A 19,836-nucleotide genomic window follows, 5' to 3' on the forward strand; every position below is an offset into this window, starting at 1 on the left:
ATATATATATATATATATATATATATATATATATATATATATATTAAAAAAAATTTTTTAATACATGCTTTTGAAATAGGCCTATATATTATAAATAAAATACAGCCTATAATATACACTACCATTAAAAAAGGTCAGTGAGATTTGTTAATGGATTAATAAAAAAGAGTTTGCATTTGTTTGTTTAAAAAATACTGTAAAAACAGTAAATCTACCATTTGAAAAAATTCTTTCTATTTGAATATATTTTAAAATGTGTTTTCCTCTCATGCTAAGCTTCACTACTCCAGCTTTCAGTGTCACATGATCTTTCAGAAATCATGCTGATTGTTGCTTAAGAAATATTTCTTCTTATTATTATTATTATAGCTGGGACACCACACTGAAAAAAACCCGCAAGTTTTGAAATGTAATTGACTATAACAAATATATAAATCAGTACAGCACTAAAATAGTAACTATTTTGAAAATGAGGAGCATATGCATCCCATCTTTCTACATCCCCAGTTCCAGAAAAGTTGTGATGTTTTGTGAAATGCCATAAAATCAAGAATATGTCATTTGTTTAATCTTTATTTAATTGACTGAAGTACAAAGGAAAAAGTTCCAATGTTTTCACTGGCCAACTTAATTTTATTTTGTTAATATAAACATATTTTGAGCCATGATCCAGCTTTGCTTGCAAAGACTGAGAAGCTCCTTTTATACCCAAACATGATACCCTCACCTATTACCAATTCACCTGCTTGCTGTGAACTGTTTCAAAACAGTTTATTTGGTTATTCTATAACCTTTTCACTTTTATTTTGCCTCTGTCCCAACATTTTTGGAGTGTTTTGCAGACTTCAAAATAAAAATTTGTTACAAAATACATTTAAGTTGGTCAGTGAAAACTTTGGAAATCTTTTCTTTGTGTGTAAAATAGAATTAACAAATCACAGATTTGATCATTTTACAAAACGTCCCAACTTTTCTAGAATTAGGGTTGTACTTAGTTTTCTTTAAAGTATTTGTAAGCAAACTTTGAAATATTCTCACAAAATTTATGAAATATAGTAAATAGGGTTTACATTTCTTCCATTTGTATGTGTAAATGTGGTATTTACCCACCAAAATAACCATGTCCACTATGTCAGAAAAAAGGGGATTTAATATATTCTAAAAAAAAACAGGGTATTTTCTAAAACTAAGGGATAAATATTATTATTTTTCAATGAAAGGCTAATTGGAAACATCCAAACATATCACAGCAGTAAAAAGGGTGTTCAAGAATAGAAGAACAAACTAAAATCTCTTCTGTCACTGTGGATATGTTCTAAACGGGAATTTTTATTTAGTCTTTTTTAATTTTGGGCAACAAGATATATCAGCATCTCAACAACATCGAAGCTGTAGCATTGAAAATTTTTGACATTTTTATCGAAAGTGATGGAAAAGGCTGTCTTCCATCAATTGACTGTATTTTTAAGTGAGAATAATTTGTTAGAAAAGTTTCAGTCAGGTTTTAGACAACATCATAGTACAGAGTCAGCTTTGCTGAAGGTGCTGAATGATCTTTTGTTAGCTGTGGACTCAGGAAATTATGCAATTCTAGTACTCTTGGACCTCAGTGCTGCTTTTGACACAATTGACCATGCCATTTTACTTGAAAGTTTGAGCGGTTGTGTAGGAATTCAAGGTACTGCATTGAAATTGTTTAAATCCTTGTGATAGAAAATTTTCGGTGGAGGTTGGGAATTTTTCTTCTACTTCTGTACTAGTACTATTAACTTGCGGTGTGCCTCAGGGATCAATTTTGGGCCCGCTTTTGTTTTCACTTTATTTGCTCCCTTTAGGCAGGATTTTTCAAAAGTATAACATTCATTACCGTCTTTTTAAATTTTGGGCAAAAAGATATATCAGCATCTCAACAACATTGAAGCTGTAGCATTGAAAATCACCAACATGATTAATAACTCTGTAAATGAATGATATTACACTTATTTTAAAATAATGTACTGTAAAAAGTACTTTACTGTCTTTTTTATCAATTCAATGCATACTTGATTTAAAGTAATTTCTTAAAAATCATAATGATCCCATGCATTTGAATTACTGTAAATATAATAACAGTCCTCATTATAAACACAAAATAGACATGTAACATATACATGTAAAAATGCCACTGGTAGCTTTTTAGAATCAGGATGGTAACATAACAGGGTACTATCAACATTGTATAAAACATTACATAAAGTTGAATTATAAACATGGCTTGTAAAACAATGAAATCTCAATATATTTGAGTAACTCGTAATGTCCCGAGGTTGATGTCCTGCTTGTAACTGTTTTAAAAAAATACCACAGGTGCTTTTTCAATCACAGTCCAAGCAGCTTTTCTGCCTGTTCGCGCAGTTTGTGCTTCTGGATCTGAGAGAGATGAAGAAAAGTAACAGCTATTAAAGGGTTCAATCTGTCGACAGCAACTCTTTAAAGCAAAGGTGTCACAGTAGCCCTCGAATGTCTGAAATAACTTCAGTGGGTTTCATGCAGACGGGGAAATTGTTTGGATTTCTTCTGTCTAGAGACTACTGTGAATCCACCCAAGAAAACACCACTTTAAGATTTTCTTCATATTTAACATGATGTACCCACAGAGACGCAGAGAGGAGTGGTGACAAAGTAAAGAGAGATCATTCTGACAGAACATGACTTTCTCTGGACTAAATGAATCATAGGAATTGTTTATTTTTTATTATTAATATTATTATTATTATTTCATTACCACTGTAACAGCAACTTTCATATTGTCTCATATCACTTACTTTGCCTGTGACAGTCAGAGGATATCCCTGAACAAACGTTATATAGCGAGGCACCTTGTAATAGGCAATCTGCGAAAAACAACAGCAGTATTTAAATGGCAGTTGCATAACATGTGCTGGTGAACCAACGACAATATTGTTATTTAAGTGTTTTTGAGCTACTATTATAGCTTTTATTAATATTTTGAATTAGTTTTGTTTTTCTGTTTTCATTTTAATTTGAGTTAAACTTTTAATAATTTTGTTATGGTTTTGTCATTTGTATTATTATTATTTTTTTTTTAAAGGATTTTATCATTTTAGTTTAGTTTTAGTTATTTTAGTACACCAAGTTAAAGTTTTTATCTATGGTAAGGAAAATGTTTTTTTTTATGGTTTTAGTTTAGTTTACTATAATAACCCTGGATGCATAAAGCATAAACTGCAGATATTCTGACCTTTCCTTTGCAGTAGGCCTTGATCTCTTCTGCAGTGCATTCCTGACCGGTCTTGATTCTAATACAAGCACAAACTTCCTCCCCCATTCTCTCATCCTTCACTCCAACCACCTGTATGGAAAGCACAGATAGAACATGCTTTTCTAAACTGCAAAAAATGATTCTCTTCCTCTGGATTTTGTCGATTTTCAGTACAAATACCTAAAAATTCTTAAATCAAGAAACAATTACTTGTGAAGCAAAATGACATACTTCATCAGAATTGACTTCATGATTAAAACAATAAAAAATGCCTGCCAATGGGGTAAAATAGTTTTCTTTTTTCTCATTTTTTTTCTTTTTTTTACCTAATTTTACTAAATTTTTTATACATTTTCCAGAAAAGAAGCAATCATTTCTCTAATTTTGCTTCTCAAACAAATCTGCCTAGATCGTTTAGATATTTGTACCAGAAAAAACAGTATACTGTAGACCATATTTCTTTCTTTAACATAAACTAAAGGTTAAAGGAATAGTTCATGAAAATGATCAAACCGCTAGATATTATCAAGTGCTAAAGGTACATAAATGTCTCTGGTTAACATTGTTTACCTGTGCTTCCTGAATTTTAGGGTGTGTGTGCAAAAACTGTTCGATTTCAGCAGGGTAGATGTTTTCTCCTCCTCGGATGATCAAGTCCTTTATGCGTCCTTCTATTTTGCAGTACCCGTACTCATCCAAACTGGCAATGTCACTGTACCAGATCACAGAACAGACTGAGTCATGACTGTTTGGAATGAATCCTGAATAAAGTTTATATCTTGTTAGAGAGGGAAAAAAATCAAATGCACTTACCCGGTCTTGTACCAGCGGTCTTTTGAGATGCACTCCTGGGTCTTTTCATCATCTTTCCAGTAATCCAGCATCACGCAGTACCCCCTGATCATCAGCTCCCCCTGAGCACCCAGAGGCACGATCACTCCTGTAGTAGGGTTCACTACTTTTGCCTAATGGAGAAACAACCACTCAGTGTGCTAAAACAGATTATAAATATGCATGCAGGACCCCTTTATATAGTGTTGTGTGTAAATGAACCTCAGTGTGGGGGCAAATACATCCAATAGTCTCTGTCTTTCGCTCCGCGCTGTCAATCGGAAAGCCGCAGAATGTCACAGGGCTGTTTTCGGTTGTGCCATACCCAATCTGTTCCAAAAGAGAGTGAAGATCTTCACCAGATACATATACACATTCAAACTTAGATTGTGCCTAGTTCACATTTTGTGAGAATGTCTAGAACCTACATTGCGGTAAAAATAACACTAATGAAAATGCTTCAGTTTAGCATTTGTAAAACGTCATTTAATTTTATATACATAAATATTTTTGTTAAATAATGTATTACTTTATTATTATGTTTTACTAAATTTTTATAATTATTAGAAATTATAATTATGATAAAAATGTTGAATTGATAATTTAACAAAATAAATCTGATAACTAACGAAAATGCTTACATTTATTATTTAAAGTGTAATATATATATATTTTTTTAATTGAGGCAAAAATTTACATTTTATATATATTTTTTAAATCGTGTATTATTTTATTACTGTATTTTATTCATTTGTTATTTTATATTCTGTCAAATGTATTTATATTTCAAATAAAGGACACTGAATCGATAATTTATATAAAATATTTCTGATAATAAAAATACTTCAGTTTAGCATTTGTAATGTAATGTAATTTTACATGAATAAATTACATTATATATTTTTTTATTTAAAAATTGATTTTATTATCATAATTTATCAAATATAATGATACTGAACTGATAAACTAATATAAAATAAATCAAGCAAAAATAAATGTATATAAAAAGTCTAATGTGAAATATCATAAGATGTCTTCGTTTTACTTTTTTTTGGTAAAATAATATTTTAAACATGGAAAAATAATATTAATATTTTAAACCCTAGATTTTGAATTCCACTGTATATGTTATGGTTTGTGGAACTAACCTCTGATTTCTATGCCATCAATTCTTGTTTAAATTTCAGTCAGTGTGCTTATATTACTCTTTCTGCAAAGCCGAATGTGGTAAAGGCCTTTTGCTGACATTTTTCCACGAACTAGCCTAATGGCAAGCAGACAGCTGAATCAGCTGAATGGGCCAGGCCTGGGAGGCAGGTGAGGTATGTAGTGCGCACCTGAGAACTGGCACACCAGCTGTTGTTGCTTTACAGTACCGCTTCAGGCTAAAGCAAATCTTCCAAAAAACTAAGTAGATAATGTGCACTGGAAACAATACATCACAGTGTCTTTAAGAGACATAACCTCATCACGGCACAGGATGTCATTTAGTGTTTACCAAACTGAATTATGAGTGCTGCCACCGGTTGAGGTGAGACCGTGTGATGTGCCAGACATTTATAATGTTTGTGAGGAACATTTTAAGTGATTTTAAGTGAGTCATGAGCTTTTGAGCTCAATAAGTCAATAAAAAAACTGTATGCATCATCTTTAATAACCAGTATTTCAGTGTTAAACTTTGCTCACCACAATATCTAGCTAATGCTACTACTAGCCAAACACTAGCTACTTGCTGGGCAGTATATGCACAATCCAGTGTGAATGTGGACTTGAAAGAACCAAGACAAACACTTTGCCCATGAAATGTTAAATTTGTTAAGCAAACACTAGATTCCGGCTAACCTGAGAGAAGCTGAGGTGCTCACATATATAGTAGGTGGAGCGTGTGTAAGGCTGGCCAAGGGGACTTGGGGCAAAAATGGCACTAAATTGGACAAAAAACAAATCTATTACGTCTGTTGCTAACAAAGTGAATATGAATAGACAGTTTTGATTGCGGCATTCAATTGAGATCTGCTCATGTTGCACCGTATTTAATTTTAGGCGTTTTTACAGTGTTGCGCATTTTAACCAATCACACACAATTTTGTTGAACTTAAGAATGCAATGGCCAATCAGAGGCGTTCAGATGAGTCATCGTTGAAACAGATCAGTTTTGTTGAGTGCGCGTTCACTGACCGAATTCTGAACCCATCATAAATCATAATAAACAACAAAGCGCAGATGTACGTACAATGTAAGTAAGAGATTAATTTCACAGTGTATACAGCTTCAGAGATTATAACGATAGTTTTGTTTTTTTGAAAGTGCTTAAACTTCCGATAGATCAGTGTTAGTGATAATGTCACTTTCTATATATAATTTATTCGCTGTTTGAATAACCGTGGAAAGGAGACTTTATATAATTATTAATTTCTAATGTTTTTATTCAATTGTAATCACGTTAAATACAAATTCAGTCCCATTAAACATTTTTTTAGCCTACATGACACCCATGTCTGGTTCTTGCCTAAAAAGACGGGCTTATGATGTTTAATACATTTGGCTGCTTTTTTTTTTGGCTGCTACCTCAGTGCAACTGTGAAAGCGTTTGTTGAAGCATGTGGGAAAAAATACTGGGTGATTCCACAGTGCACTTCATTTTCTTTAAAAGATTTTTTGATATTGAATAGCCTACTGTACATAGCTAAAATGAAAGGAGACATTTATGCAGAGGAATGCACCGCTCCACTCCATGAAACCCTCCACTGCAGACAAAAGAAAAACCTCAATTTCCATTGTTGTGATGTGATACCAGCCAAACATCTGGCTGTGATTATATGTTATAAAATGGCCCGCCACATGGGAGTGGCTCCTTTCCCTCCTTCTGCTGACTAAAAACAATGGAAATATCTGGCACGACACACAGTCTCACCTTAACCTCATGAGATTCGGCTGCACACAAGTTAGCCTATGAAATGAGAGACTAAAATTAAAAATACAATCTCATTTCAGACCTCTGAACTTGTTTGAACCCTAATATGCACTGAGAACCTTTCATGTTTTTTAAGGAAGAAAGAAAAAAAAAAGATTTCTTCTTCAAATTGAATCAAAATTTTGTCTCACCAAATGAGGCTTTTGGAAATGATGAAAAATCACACGAGTATAATTACAAAATTGTTAATGCAGCAAATTTTCAATGCATCGACATAGGAAAAATTTAATTTCCTAATGAATTGTATGAGTCAGATCTTTTAAATGATTTTCATGATCTGGTCACTAGGGTTCTCAAATAGACTAAAATAGTGAATATCATTAGTGAATAATTACTTAAATTGTGAGAAATTTATCTTATGGCTTGAGAAGTCTGACTATGAGTCAAATGGACAAATTTTATGATACTTTTACATGTTCTTTATGAATCAATGTGTTTGCAGTTTTTTTTTTGTAAATATGTATGTATTGAATTATATTCCAATATAATTTGCAAAGCCAATTATAGTGGGGAGAACTTGAATGTGCAAAGCATGCTGGGAAACCAATGAACCTAGAGGTCCTGGAGGATTTTTGTCAAGACAAGTGGACAATTTCACTTACCAGCACAAAACAGGGACTCACACACAACATCAAAATGACTAAAAACAGTCAGTGATGCTTGAGGTATTAAAAAAACACAACAAATTTTATGATACTTTTACGTGTTCTTTATGAATCAATGTGTTTGCAGTTTTTTTTGTAAATATGTATGTATTGAATTATATTCCAATATAATTTGCAAAGCCAATTATAGTGGGGAGAACTTGAATGTGCAAAGCATGCTGGGAAACCAATGAACCTAGAGGTCCTGGAGGATTTTTGTCAAGACAAGTGGACAATTTCACTTACCAGCACAAAACAGGGACTCACACACAACATCAAAATGACTAAAAACAGTCAGTGATGCTTGAGGTATTAAAAAAACACAATAATAAGAGGTATATCAACTTTTGAACAGTAATTTGAACAGTAAATATGGTTATTACTGTAACGAATCAGCTCATGGGAAATATGAATAATTAATCATAACTAGCTAATGTTCTTTATGAATCAATGTGTTTGCAGTTTTTTTTTTGTAAATATGTATGTATTGAATTATATTCCAATATAATTTGCAAAGCCAATTATAGTGGGGAGAACTTGAATGTGCAAAGCATGCTGGGAAACCAATGAACCTAGAGGTCCTGGAGGATTTTTGTCAAGACAAGTGGACAATTTCACTTACCAGCACAAAACAGGGACTCACACACAACATCAAAATGACTAAAAACAGTCAGTGATGCTTGAGGTATTAAAAAAACACAATAATAAGAGGTATATCAACTTTTGAACAGTAATTTGAACAGTAAATATGGTTATTACTGTAACGAATCAGCTCATGGGAAATATGAATAATTAATCATAACTAGCTATAATTAATTATGAATATTTTAGATCCGCTGTAGATATTTAGCTGACCTCTCAGGGTCAACTGTCTTGTCAATTCTAAGAACGTTAATTTCCTGGTTAAGGGAAATAACTTCCATATGTAAATATGTTATATCAAATAGGTTCATCAGAGAAGTTCTAAAGAAAATCAATTATTTTATCATCGGTTAAATAAATAAATACAATTCTGCAAAGGCTATGTAACGTTAGATGCAAAACTGTACTATAAGCACTTTTTAAATAAACTAATTAATGTTTATTGTTTCATTTATTTTAATATCTTGCAGAATCTGCAATTGCTATGTAATGATAAGAGCAGAACTGTGATATATAAACAAACAAACAAATGTTTAATAAATACCTTGCAGATGTAGCTACTGCTATGTGATATTAAGAGCAAACTGTATTATAAGCAATATACAAGTAAATATTTACATTTATTTTTTATAAATTCTGCAATGGCTATGTAAAGTTAGAAGCAGAACTGTATTATATGCAGTACTTAAATATCTAACTGTAACGGAGGGAAAACAGGAAGCGTGCAGATCCATCTGCAAGGCTTTATTTGCAAGAGACGTGGTCAAAAACAGGCATAGGTCAGACAATGGCAAACAGGTATATTGATGGCAAGGCAAGAGGGATAATCCAGGTACAAGGCAAAGGTCCAGGCAGGGGCGAACAGTATCCAATTGGAAAAACAAGGAAAAACAAGACACTAGGCTCGGTAAGGCAGCTAACACTAGGGGAGTGAAAAATGCTAGACAATACTCGGCGATCTGAACAGGAACTGAGTGGGTGTTAAATAGAGTGAGTAATGGCTCTCAGGTGAGCGTGTGATTAGTGAAGGCTGTGTGATCAGTGAATTCAGGAAGATCAGCTGTGACTTGACTTGCCTCATGACGATCAACTGTGACTTGACTGGGCTCAGGAAGATCATCTGTGACTTGACTGGACTCACGACGATCAACTGTGACTTGACTTTACTCATGAACAACAACTGTGACTTGACTTGGTTCATGATGATCAACTGTGACTTGACTGGACTCAGGAAGATCATCTGTGACTTGACTTGGTTCATGAAGATAAGCGGTGACTTGACTTGCCTCATGACGATCAACTGTGACTTGACTTGGTTCATGAAGATAAGCTGTGACCTGACTTGTGTCATGACGATCAACTGTGACTTGACTTGACTTTTGAAGATTGGCTGTGACTTGACTTGACTCGTGCAGATCAACTGTGATTTGACTTGACTTATGACGAGCAATTGTGACTTGACTTGACTCAGGGAGATCAGCAGTGACTTGACTTGACGCACGATGATCAACTGTGATTTGACTTGGTTCATGAAGATCAACTTTCACATAATGGGGCGCTGTTGTGTCCGCCATTTTGTGAGCGTAATCTAGTGCGGGGGCCATTACACGAGTGAGTGCGGGGTCGCGTTCCTCCGCGATACCCACAGTGAATAGAGAGTCAACAGTCAACAAAGCAAAGTCCAAAAAACAACTCAGTGACGAATGTGGACCCTCGCGTGTAAGCTCAGATCGTAGAGGTTGATTAAGGCCATCACAAAAAAACTCTATCAAAAGACAGTCTGGTAGATCAGAGTAGTGTGCTGTGGCTAAAAATTCGTGAACATAGTTCTCTAGTGATCGCGGGCCCTGTCTAAGGGCTAACAAAATCCTTGCCGTGTCCATACCTGGCCAATGTTCCTCTGAAAAACTGCTGGATCCTTGTGAGGCCGAGTATTCTGTAACGGAGGGAACACAGGAAGCGTGCAGATCCATCTGCAAGGCTTTATTTGCAAGAGAGAAAGCCACGGACTGGATTCGTGACACTAACTAACTAACTAACTAAATCAATAAATACATAAATAGATAAGTGTTTCATTTATTTTAATAAATATATTAAGCGCTAAATAAATAAATACATTTATTTTTAATCAATATCTTGCAGCTTCTGCGAAGGCTGTATTATAAGCAATAAATAAATATTTGAAATTAATTTTTAATACATATCTTAAATAAACGAATGAATAAGCTTGTTTATAACAAATATCTTGCAGATTCTGCAATGGGTATGTAACATTCAGAGCACAACTATATATAACTATATATTTATAAACACTAAGAAACTATTATAAACACTCATGCGTTCAGCTTTCTTCCCTCCTTTCCTCTGACTCCCCCTCTCTCATGCTCACTTCAAGCCCTCTCTCTCTGCACTCTCACACACTCCCTCTCCTTACTCTGAGGTTGTGTGGACCACTTTTGCTGCCTGTATATGTTCCTGCTGGAGTAAAGGCGAAAGAAGACCAACAGCATAAAGCAGTGGACTGATCAACATAGCATTATCATGTACAGTTTCAGCTTCCTACTGGTGCTAGTGTGTCTACAGGTTTGCATCCCCTTTGTTTTTGGTGCACCAACTCAATGCCCAAGCCAGTGCCACTGCCATGGGGACCTGCAACATGTTATCTGTGACAACGTTGGGCTGAAGAAAATCCCCCGCATATCCGAGGCCACTCGTCTTCTAAACCTACAGCGCAACAACCTGGGAAATCTCCCAACCGGGGGCTTCAGCGATAGTGTGAGAGTCAATGTAATGGTAGAGTGACCTCTACTGGTAATCGGCCGGAAAGCCACGGACCGGATTCGTGACACTAACGAACTAACTAACTAAATCAATAAATACATAAATAGATAAGTGTTTCATTTATTTTAATAAATATATTAAGCGCTAAATAAATAAATAAATTTATTTTTAATCAATATCTTGCAGCTTCTGCGAAGGCTGTATTATAAGCAATAAATAAATATTTGAAATTAATTTTTAATACATATCTTAAATAAACGAATGAATAAGCTTGTTTATAACAAATATCTTGCAGATTCTGCAATGGGTATGTAACATTCAGAGCACAACTATATATAACTATATATTTATAAACACTAAGAAACTATTATAAACACTCATGCGTTCAGCTTTCTTCCCTCCTTTCCTCTGACTCCCCCTCTCTCATGCTCACTTCAAGCCCTCTCTCTCTGCACTCTCACACACTCCCTCTCCTTACTCTGAGGTTGTGTGGACCACTTTTGCTGCCTGTATATGTTCCTGCTGGAGTAAAGGCGAAAGAAGACCAACAGCATAAAGCAGTGGACTGATCAACATAGCATTATCATGTACAGTTTCAGCTTCCTACTGGTGCTAGTGTGTCTACAGGTTTGCATCCCCTTTGTTTTTGGTGCACCAACTCAATGCCCAAGCCAGTGCCACTGCCATGGGGACCTGCAACATGTTATCTGTGACAACGTTGGGCTGAAGAAAATCCCCCGCATATCCGAGGCCACTCGTCTTCTAAACCTACAGCGCAACAACCTGGGAAATCTCCCAACCGGGGGCTTCAGCGAGATGAAGGGGCTCATTTCTCTGCACATGCAGCACTGTCAGATCCAAGAGATCTCCAGCCAGGCTTTCAAAGGACTGAAGAAGCTCATCTACCTCTACTTGTCTAACAATGAGATCAGCACCATCAAACCAGGCGCTTTTGAGGACATGACCGAACTGACCTATCTCTACTTGGACGGTAACCAAATTACGAGCCTACCGAAGGGCATCTTTTCTCCCATGATCAACCTGTTTATCCTGCAGCTCGACAACAACAAGCTTCAAGAGCTGCAGCCTGGTACTTTCACAGGTGCTAGCGATCTCCGATGGCTTTATATGAGTGGCAATGAGTTGAGCTCCATACAGCCTGGTTCTTTTGATGATGTGGAGAACCTGGCCATTCTAACTCTGGACCGTAACAAGCTGTCCACCTACCCTCTCCTGGCTATGAGCAAGCTCCGTGTCGTGGAGGAACTCAACTTGTCCAAAAACCCTCTCAGCCTCATGCCTGACCATGCTTTCCGGAGCTTTGGCCGTTACATGGAGAAGCTCCATCTAAATGACATGAGCCTGGAGAAGGTAAGTCTGTGAAACTGCAGGATTAAACACTTTAAATGTAGAATAAATCATGAGAATCAAGATGCTGACTGTGAACCAAATTAATGTTTTCCACACAATGCTGGTCTCCAAAGTTGAGGCAAAGTAAATGCATGTTTGTATTTGGTTTTTGGTAAGCTTAGCTTTAACAAACAAACTTTACATCCCATCAGAGCTGGCCATGCTAATGAACTGCAACCCTATCGGAGTAAAATGTAGTCCAGCTAGACAGATCTGTGCTGGAGACTTTCACCTGTTTTCTTTCAAGCAGATCCTCCTGATCCATTCCAGTCATACTTTCAGGCCTTAAAAAGGTCACATGTGCTTTGTCAGAATGCATATGTGCTATGTCAGCAGGATATTTCCCTCTGGAACACTATATGGTTAAAGAAAGTGTTTAAGAGATACATTTATCTTTTCCTTGTCTTTGATCTGACTTCAACAGACTCTCCATATGGAACGATACCAGTGCAAAGTCAAAACGTCAAAGTATAAATATGTACTCAAATGCAAAGTACATTTTAAATATATACACAAATTATATTTATTATTATTTTTTAAATATCGATAAAGCTAGATTTTATATAATGAATACAATTTACACAAATAATATATATAATTATTAATTCTTTTAAATGATCTCTATATACACAAACAGATCAACAAGCATCGCCACCATGCAGTTGGTCAGTGTTTTTTGTATGATAGGAAAGGGAAAAAATAACCACTCTCCCCTAACGTGTGGATATTTTTAGGGTCTATTTGCTTGAAAAATGTTATTTTGAGACCCAAGTTTTTTCCTCTCACTTGGTGCACCATGTAAACAGGTCAGCAAGGGTTAGCAGACGGGTAAATAGTGACACGGTGTTCCGTGGCCATGAAGAGAAGTATTTTAGGCTGTAGTTGCCTCACCTGAATGGACAATTCAACCCAATTCAGGCATTTCTGGCAGAAGAGCAGGTCGATGGAGGAGTGGACAGATAGAAAAAGTGAAAACAACTCTTCCATGCTGGAATTGATCCATCCTGCATCGCCTCAAATTACCAACTCTCCACGTCTCTTGCCTTGTGGAAATTTCCAAAACGTCCCTTCAATAAGTGCATCTTTTCAACGCTTACATAACACACCCACACACACGGTGTGTACACTTTCGAAGCCCCTCAACCGTGGTCTTCCTATAAAGCAGACACCATGCAGACCAGTACATCTAACACCTGGGTGAAGTTTTTAGCAGTCTTGCATATGCTTATGAAGTTTGATGGAGGGCTGGAAGGAAAGTGCGGACAGGTTTACATAAGACCTGGCACATAGGACAGCATGAGAGAGGCCTTTCATGTAGAATAAAAGCCCTCAGTCGCTTATGAAGTTTGATGGAGGGCTGGAAGGAAAGTGCGGACAGGTTTACATAAGACCTGGCACATTGGACAGCATGAGAGAGGCCTTTCATGTAGAATAAAAGCCCTCAGTCCAGCTTCCACAAGTCTCTTTTAGATATTAAGAGTGACTTTGAATGCTAACTGTAAGGATATTCAACAAAGCAGTGAGTTATAGCATGTTATCGACTGTTTATATGGTAAACAACTGTATATCTGTCCTTTCTACCTGTCAAGTTCTCCAGTGCTGCCTTTGAGGGAGTGACAGCTCTCAAATCTCTGCATCTTGAGAACAACAAGCTAAAATCACTGCCGAGCAGCCTTGAGTTCAGCACCCTCCAGAACGTCACTCTGTTTAATAACCCCTGGAGCTGCACCTGCCAGTTAGCAAACCTCAGAAAGTAAGAGACAACAAAAGATCACTTCAAACATAACTGTATTTAAGCTTTTCAAATGCCTTTCATATTTACTTCATGGCTTAATTCGAGTCAACATAAAATTAAAATCGAACCTATTTACTTCTTAATGCATGATATTATGGAGAACGATCATTTGAACATGCTGGCGCCACTAAGGCTGTGAGAGCTAATATATAATATTAGCCAATAGCCAAATAGCTATTTAGTCAATGTTGTAATAATTTGCATTCTTTCTGCTATGCAATGTCCACTTTTTACTATCCAATCAATTCTTGACAAAAAAAAGTCCCACCTCATATACTTTATCTCACTGAATATCTAGTTTCACTCTGAAATAAGTAATTAAGTAAAAAAATGATTTGCAAATAGCCGGCATTAACTATAAATGCTTGTACATTTGCTTGTACAGATGGATGGACACGAGTCGCCATCACCCTGATGCAGTTTGTGCTTCTCCTGGAAGCCAGAAAGGAAAGCAAATAAGAGACAGCACTGCTTTCGGTCGCTGCAAGGCAAAGGCAAAGACAAAGAGGGCCAGGAAGGGAGCACGGCTTTGAGATGGTGAGCAGCCCTGTTAATTCCACTCTCACAAATTTAGAGCCTAAACGCAAACAAAAAGGTGAAAACATTACAAATGACATTAAATATAAAAGGCTACCTTAATGTCCTCTAGTAGAGTAGTTCATAACAGGGGGCCAGGGCCTACTAGATGGCATCTGGCTTTTATCCAAAGCGGCTTCCATTGCATTCAAGGTACACATTTGATCAGTTCTTGCTTTCTCTGTGAATCGAACACATGACCTTGGTTTTACTAGTGTCATGCACTACTGTCTGAGCTACAGGAAGGCCATTACTTGCAAGTAAGGAATACAATTATTTAAATGTATCTATATTAACAATCTTAATAATAAAACAACACTTAAAATAAAAATGTTTAACATTAAACTGTCACCATATTTTTAAAACAACAATAGTAGCAGAGGTACATCAGCTTTTAAATATTATCTTGGACAAGGGAGACTTGGGAGTCCAAAAGTTTGAAAACCACTGTTCTAAAACATAATGGCCTGGTTTCACAGACAGGGCTTAGACTAAATCCGGATTAGGCCATAGTTCAATTAGGACATTTAAGTCATTTTTATAAACGTGCCTTAGAAAAAACATTACTTATGTGCATCTTGAGACAAAACAAAGGCACTGATATATTTTAAGATCAGTCAGTGCAAGATTCTTTCAGTTGAAACAGCTCAGACTTATATTTTAGTCTGGGACTAGGCTGAAGCCTTGTCTGTGAAACAGAAGGGGAAATTATTGTAAAATTATTAATTTAATTTAAAATTAATTAAAAGTATAAGATCAAAGTCAAAGTTGACCAGCAGTCAAATTACAAAGTTATAACTAGCTATCCTGATTACTACATTACAACATTACAAAACAACCAAGTCTTTCAGGTTTGAGACTCACACCCTAAATGGAGTTCTAATATCCAGACCCATAAAAAGTTTATGTGGTCCACAGAGGTCTTGTAAATGTGACCACAGGATTAAAGTTCCAGCTATGATCAATTTGACATTAATCACAGTTGTCGGTATGAACACTAGCCTCTTTCCACATGATTTGCAAATGTAAATAAATTAAGAAAAGAGGTAAATAACTAATCTCAAGGGTTCTCTGTGGTGCACGGAGCAAGACACCACTGCTCTCCCATAATCTCTATAAAAGACCCTTTCATCAGGAGATACTCATGAGATTCCCTGCTCAATGGGATATGTGATCAACTCTGGTAAATGGTTATGAAATTATTTAAGCACAGGTAATCCCATTGATTTGGGAGTGGAGAAACCTGGTCCCAAGTTACCAATTTAGTCATTGGTGGTCGTACCTCTATTAACAACATTATTTAACATTAGGTATTCAACTTTCCCATAAACGTAATTAAATGGTTTATATAATCTAATAATCAATTCATCCTAAAACATTAGCTTCCAGTAACTTCTGTGAGAAACTAAAGTTGCATATTTGCACAGAGAATCAAGAGTCTAATGCTAACCGTGAGTGTTTTTACCTCTTCCAACATGAAAGAGTGGATGGTAATACTATAATTGTGGTCAGGATATGGGTTTGGGTCACTGCCTTGTGGTAAAATACTGTCTGCTGTGTTTTTCCAACCTATCCTTCTTGTTCCTCCTGGTCTCTTTGTCCTTTAAGGTTTATTTGTGCGTTTTCATTTTGGCTTTGGCACTATGTGCAGACCATCAGATGTCCAAAACTGAACTTGGCGATCTTATTTGTATGTTCCCGCAGGAGGACAGGGAGAAGAGGCCTGTCCAGGTGTCGGGACTTCAATGTGCAGAAAAGAAAAGCAATGCAGACTGCTACACTGGGACTGTCCATTTCCTATTTCACAATTTTTTTTGTGTGACATATAGATGCGCTGACTCAATTCATACTAAATAACATGAATAGCATAAATATGTGTTCACAGACATTGACAAACACCTTGAAGGAGCAACTATGTGAGTTTGCAAAGAGAGGTTTCACAAACATGTACACTGCAAAGGAAATATGTCTCAAACTCTCAGTGTTCACTGTTATGGTAATGTATATGCTAACTCAAACAACCTGGTGATAAATCCAACATTATCACAGAACTAGATCCTACACCACAGTAAAAATCAGGAGTACTCTTCTCTGTAAAATGAGAATTGGTAGACTAGATTTGCATTGATTAGCATTTACTTAGAGACTCGGCTGTACCTTATTGAAGTATAAATGTGCACAGGTAATTCCTCAAGGTTGTATGTTTTATTTTTTTCTCTCAGATTTCAGCATATTTTTTAACCCTTTTTGAGTAAATCAAACCAAATGGCCACTGTAGAATGAATCTTGTCTATTCTACTGATTCTAATGCTATGGTCTTCCACGACATACTCCCATTATGAGGTTATGATTACAACAGAGCTCTTCATGAGGATCCTCTTTCAACATTTTGAGTTCATCCTTAGCTTTAAACATCTTACAATATTCTGCTAGGAATTTCCAAGGCTTTGCAAACATAACAAACCTTGACCGTGGCTAAAGCTGACACATTCAAGATATGACCTGACCTGACCTCTTTTTTACATCTCTGACCAAAGTCAAACGCAACACAGGCCAGGAAAACATGGACTCGTTATAGCTATAAAAATGGTAAATGAGACAGTGTAAAGACTACGTAAGTAATAACACAGCTAGTCATTATCACACAATAAATCCAGACAGGATGATCAGGATTGGTTGCCAAATATACAGATTAGCCATTAAGAATGCTGCGCCTGACCAATCAAAATCAAGACGTGATGGCGGTGCCAGAAGAAGAGGATTTGCGAAGAGCAGGTAAAATGAAAAAAATTGAGACAAATGGAGGTTCTCCAGTCTAATGTTATCAATTTGTTACTGTGATGTACTCATGCTCAATAAAAGACATTTAAAGCACCACTATAGTAATGGTTTCTTAAGAGAATGAAAACTGGATGCACTAAAATTGTGCAATATATTCTTTGAAAAACAATAGTACTAAGAGATACTTGTTCAGATCCTGCTACCTTCTCCATACCTGGATCTTAAAGGTATAGTTCACCAAAAATGAAAATTCTGTCATAATTTACTCATCCTCAAAACCTGTATGACTTTTTTTCTTTTCTGGAAAATAAAATGAGTAATTCATAATGCGCCCGACCAATCAAAATCAAGACGTGATGGCGGTGCCAGAAGAAGAGGATTTGCGAAGAGCAGGTAAAATGAAAAAAATTGAGACAAATGGAGGTTCTCCAGTCTAATGTTATCAATTTGTTACTGTGATGTACTCATGCTCAATAAAAGACATTTAAAGCACCACTATAGTGTAGCGTCTGGAACACTCCAACACACAATATATATTTTGTTAGCTAGATTTCACAAATACTTTGTAACACCCCAGGACGCCGAACAAGACCCTGGTTTCATGGTAACCCGATACATTTACAACCTTGTGGAATGCGAGCCGGCTCTCATTCTGCTTTCTCCAGAAACAAGGGGTACAAATGCACAGGAGAAATGGACTGTTCTACTAATTAATTCATAGGAAAACCTTTTCTTGTGCAATATATTCTTTGAAAAACAATAGTACTAAGAGATACTTGTTCAGATCCTGCTACCTTCTCCATACCTGGATCTTAAAGGTATAGTTCACCAAAAATGAAAATTCTGTCATAATTTACTCATCCTCAAAACCTGTATGACTTTTTTTTCTTTTCTGGAAAATAAAATGAGTAATTCATAATAGAATGTCCAAGATGCTCTCTTTTTCATGAAGTGAAATTTTTTTAGGGAATAATTGTATTCTGCGTACTAAATTTTAGTTTGCTCCTCACACAAAGCTATTATGGCTTTGGAAGTCTTTAGTTATAGTGCAAATAATATGGACTACTTGTATGGTTCTTTTTGGAGCTGTACAGCTTCATTTATGGAGGAGAGCAGCTTAGTTTGGAACAACATGGGATTGAATAAATGACACCTACATTTTAATTTTCTGCTGAACTATCCCTTTAACAGTTATCCATACAATACCATTCATAAGCTTGGAATCAAAAATATATTTTTAAAGAACTTAATTTAGTCAGCAAAGAAGGATGCATTCAACTGATCAAAAGTGACAGTACAGTTCTATATTGTTTAAAATCATTCTATTTCAAATAAATGCTGTTCAAAATGTTAAAGAATCCTGCATCATGGAATGTATCATAATATCCACAAACAATATTAAGCCACACACCTGTTTTCAACATTGATAATAATAAATAATAATCAGCAAATTAGAATGATTTCTGAAGGATCATGTGACAATTAAGACTGGAGTAATGGCTGCTGAAAATTCAGCTTTACCATCACAGGAATAAATTACATTTTAAAATATATTAAATGAGAAAATATTTCTAGTAGTAATAATATTACACAATATTACTGTTTTACTTTATATTTGATTAAATGAAAGCAGCAAGAGACTTCTTTCAAAGACAAACCGACCCCAACATTTTGAACGGTAATGTATATTTTGAACAAATACCAAGCCATTTTTATTCAAATATAAGGGGAATATTTAATGCGAGAATGGAGAGTGAATCAAAAGAAGGCACATATCTTTTCACATATCACATATCAGAAAAGGACAATAGTAAAATAAATGTTTAGACCAGGTGAGCTGTACTGTGAGTGACTTTTATATTCATTCTCTATCTCCCTCTAGTGATACTGGCATGCAGTATACACAGAACTGTGTTTAAACAAATCCAATTTTTATTATGAGTAACTACTTACCACCATTTCCTTAATACCCATGATATTGATGACCTTACGGACGACCTCAGGTGGACAAGGAGACCCGGCAGAAATACCTGACACACACAAAACAAAGGATCTTAGCAGAATACCGGTGAAAGTGCAGGATGAAAAGCTTGATAATATTAATGTAATCTATCAGAAGTTCCATTAAGCAATAGATGTT

General features: G+C 35.8%; 2 protein-coding genes across 2 annotated transcripts in view; one reads left to right on the forward strand and one right to left on the reverse strand.

Annotated features, from left to right (window-relative positions):
- Nucleotides 1-2,138: 2,138 nt before the first annotated feature.
- The window catches only part of acsf2 (acyl-CoA synthetase family member 2), a 28,192-nt gene continuing 10,494 nt past the window's right edge, over nucleotides 2,139-19,836 (reverse strand). Inside the window, exons 10-16 of the mRNA XM_016234723.1 lie at nucleotides 19,650-19,726; nucleotides 4,316-4,423; nucleotides 4,076-4,227; nucleotides 3,833-3,974; nucleotides 3,242-3,352; nucleotides 2,805-2,873; nucleotides 2,139-2,409 (exon numbers count right to left, since the gene is read on the reverse strand). Of these exons, the coding sequence (XP_016090209.1) occupies nucleotides 2,359-2,409; nucleotides 2,805-2,873; nucleotides 3,242-3,352; nucleotides 3,833-3,974; nucleotides 4,076-4,227; nucleotides 4,316-4,423; nucleotides 19,650-19,726 (710 nt within the window). The 3' untranslated portion in view covers nucleotides 2,139-2,358. The remainder of the gene's footprint in view (nucleotides 2,410-2,804; nucleotides 2,874-3,241; nucleotides 3,353-3,832; nucleotides 3,975-4,075; nucleotides 4,228-4,315; nucleotides 4,424-19,649; nucleotides 19,727-19,836) is intronic.
- chad (chondroadherin) lies at nucleotides 11,600-17,082 on the forward strand. Its single transcript, XM_016234725.1, has 4 exons — nucleotides 11,600-12,505; nucleotides 14,134-14,297; nucleotides 14,725-14,876; nucleotides 16,620-17,082. Exons 1-3 carry the CDS (start codon nucleotides 11,720-11,722, stop codon nucleotides 14,870-14,872), a joined length of 1,098 nt encoding a protein of 365 aa, XP_016090211.1. The 5' UTR covers nucleotides 11,600-11,719; the 3' UTR covers nucleotides 14,873-14,876; nucleotides 16,620-17,082.

This window comes from Sinocyclocheilus grahami, unplaced genomic scaffold (genome assembly GCF_001515645.1).
Source record: "Sinocyclocheilus grahami isolate Dianchi unplaced genomic scaffold, SAMN03320097.WGS_v1.1 scaffold457.1, whole genome shotgun sequence".
Taxonomy (NCBI): domain Eukaryota; kingdom Metazoa; phylum Chordata; class Actinopteri; order Cypriniformes; family Cyprinidae; genus Sinocyclocheilus; species Sinocyclocheilus grahami.

Coding starts and splice junctions, on each gene's coding strand:
- chad (XM_016234725.1), top strand. CDS start 11,720: ATGTACAGTTTCAGCTTCCTACTGGTGCTAGTGTGTCTACAGGTTTGC. Junction 12,506..14,133: donor ATGACATGAGCCTGGAGAAG/GTAAGTCTGTGA, acceptor CTACCTGTCAAG/TTCTCCAGTGCTGCCTTTGA. Junction 14,298..14,724: donor CAGTTAGCAAACCTCAGAAA/GTAAGAGACAAC, acceptor TTGCTTGTACAG/ATGGATGGACACGAGTCGCC.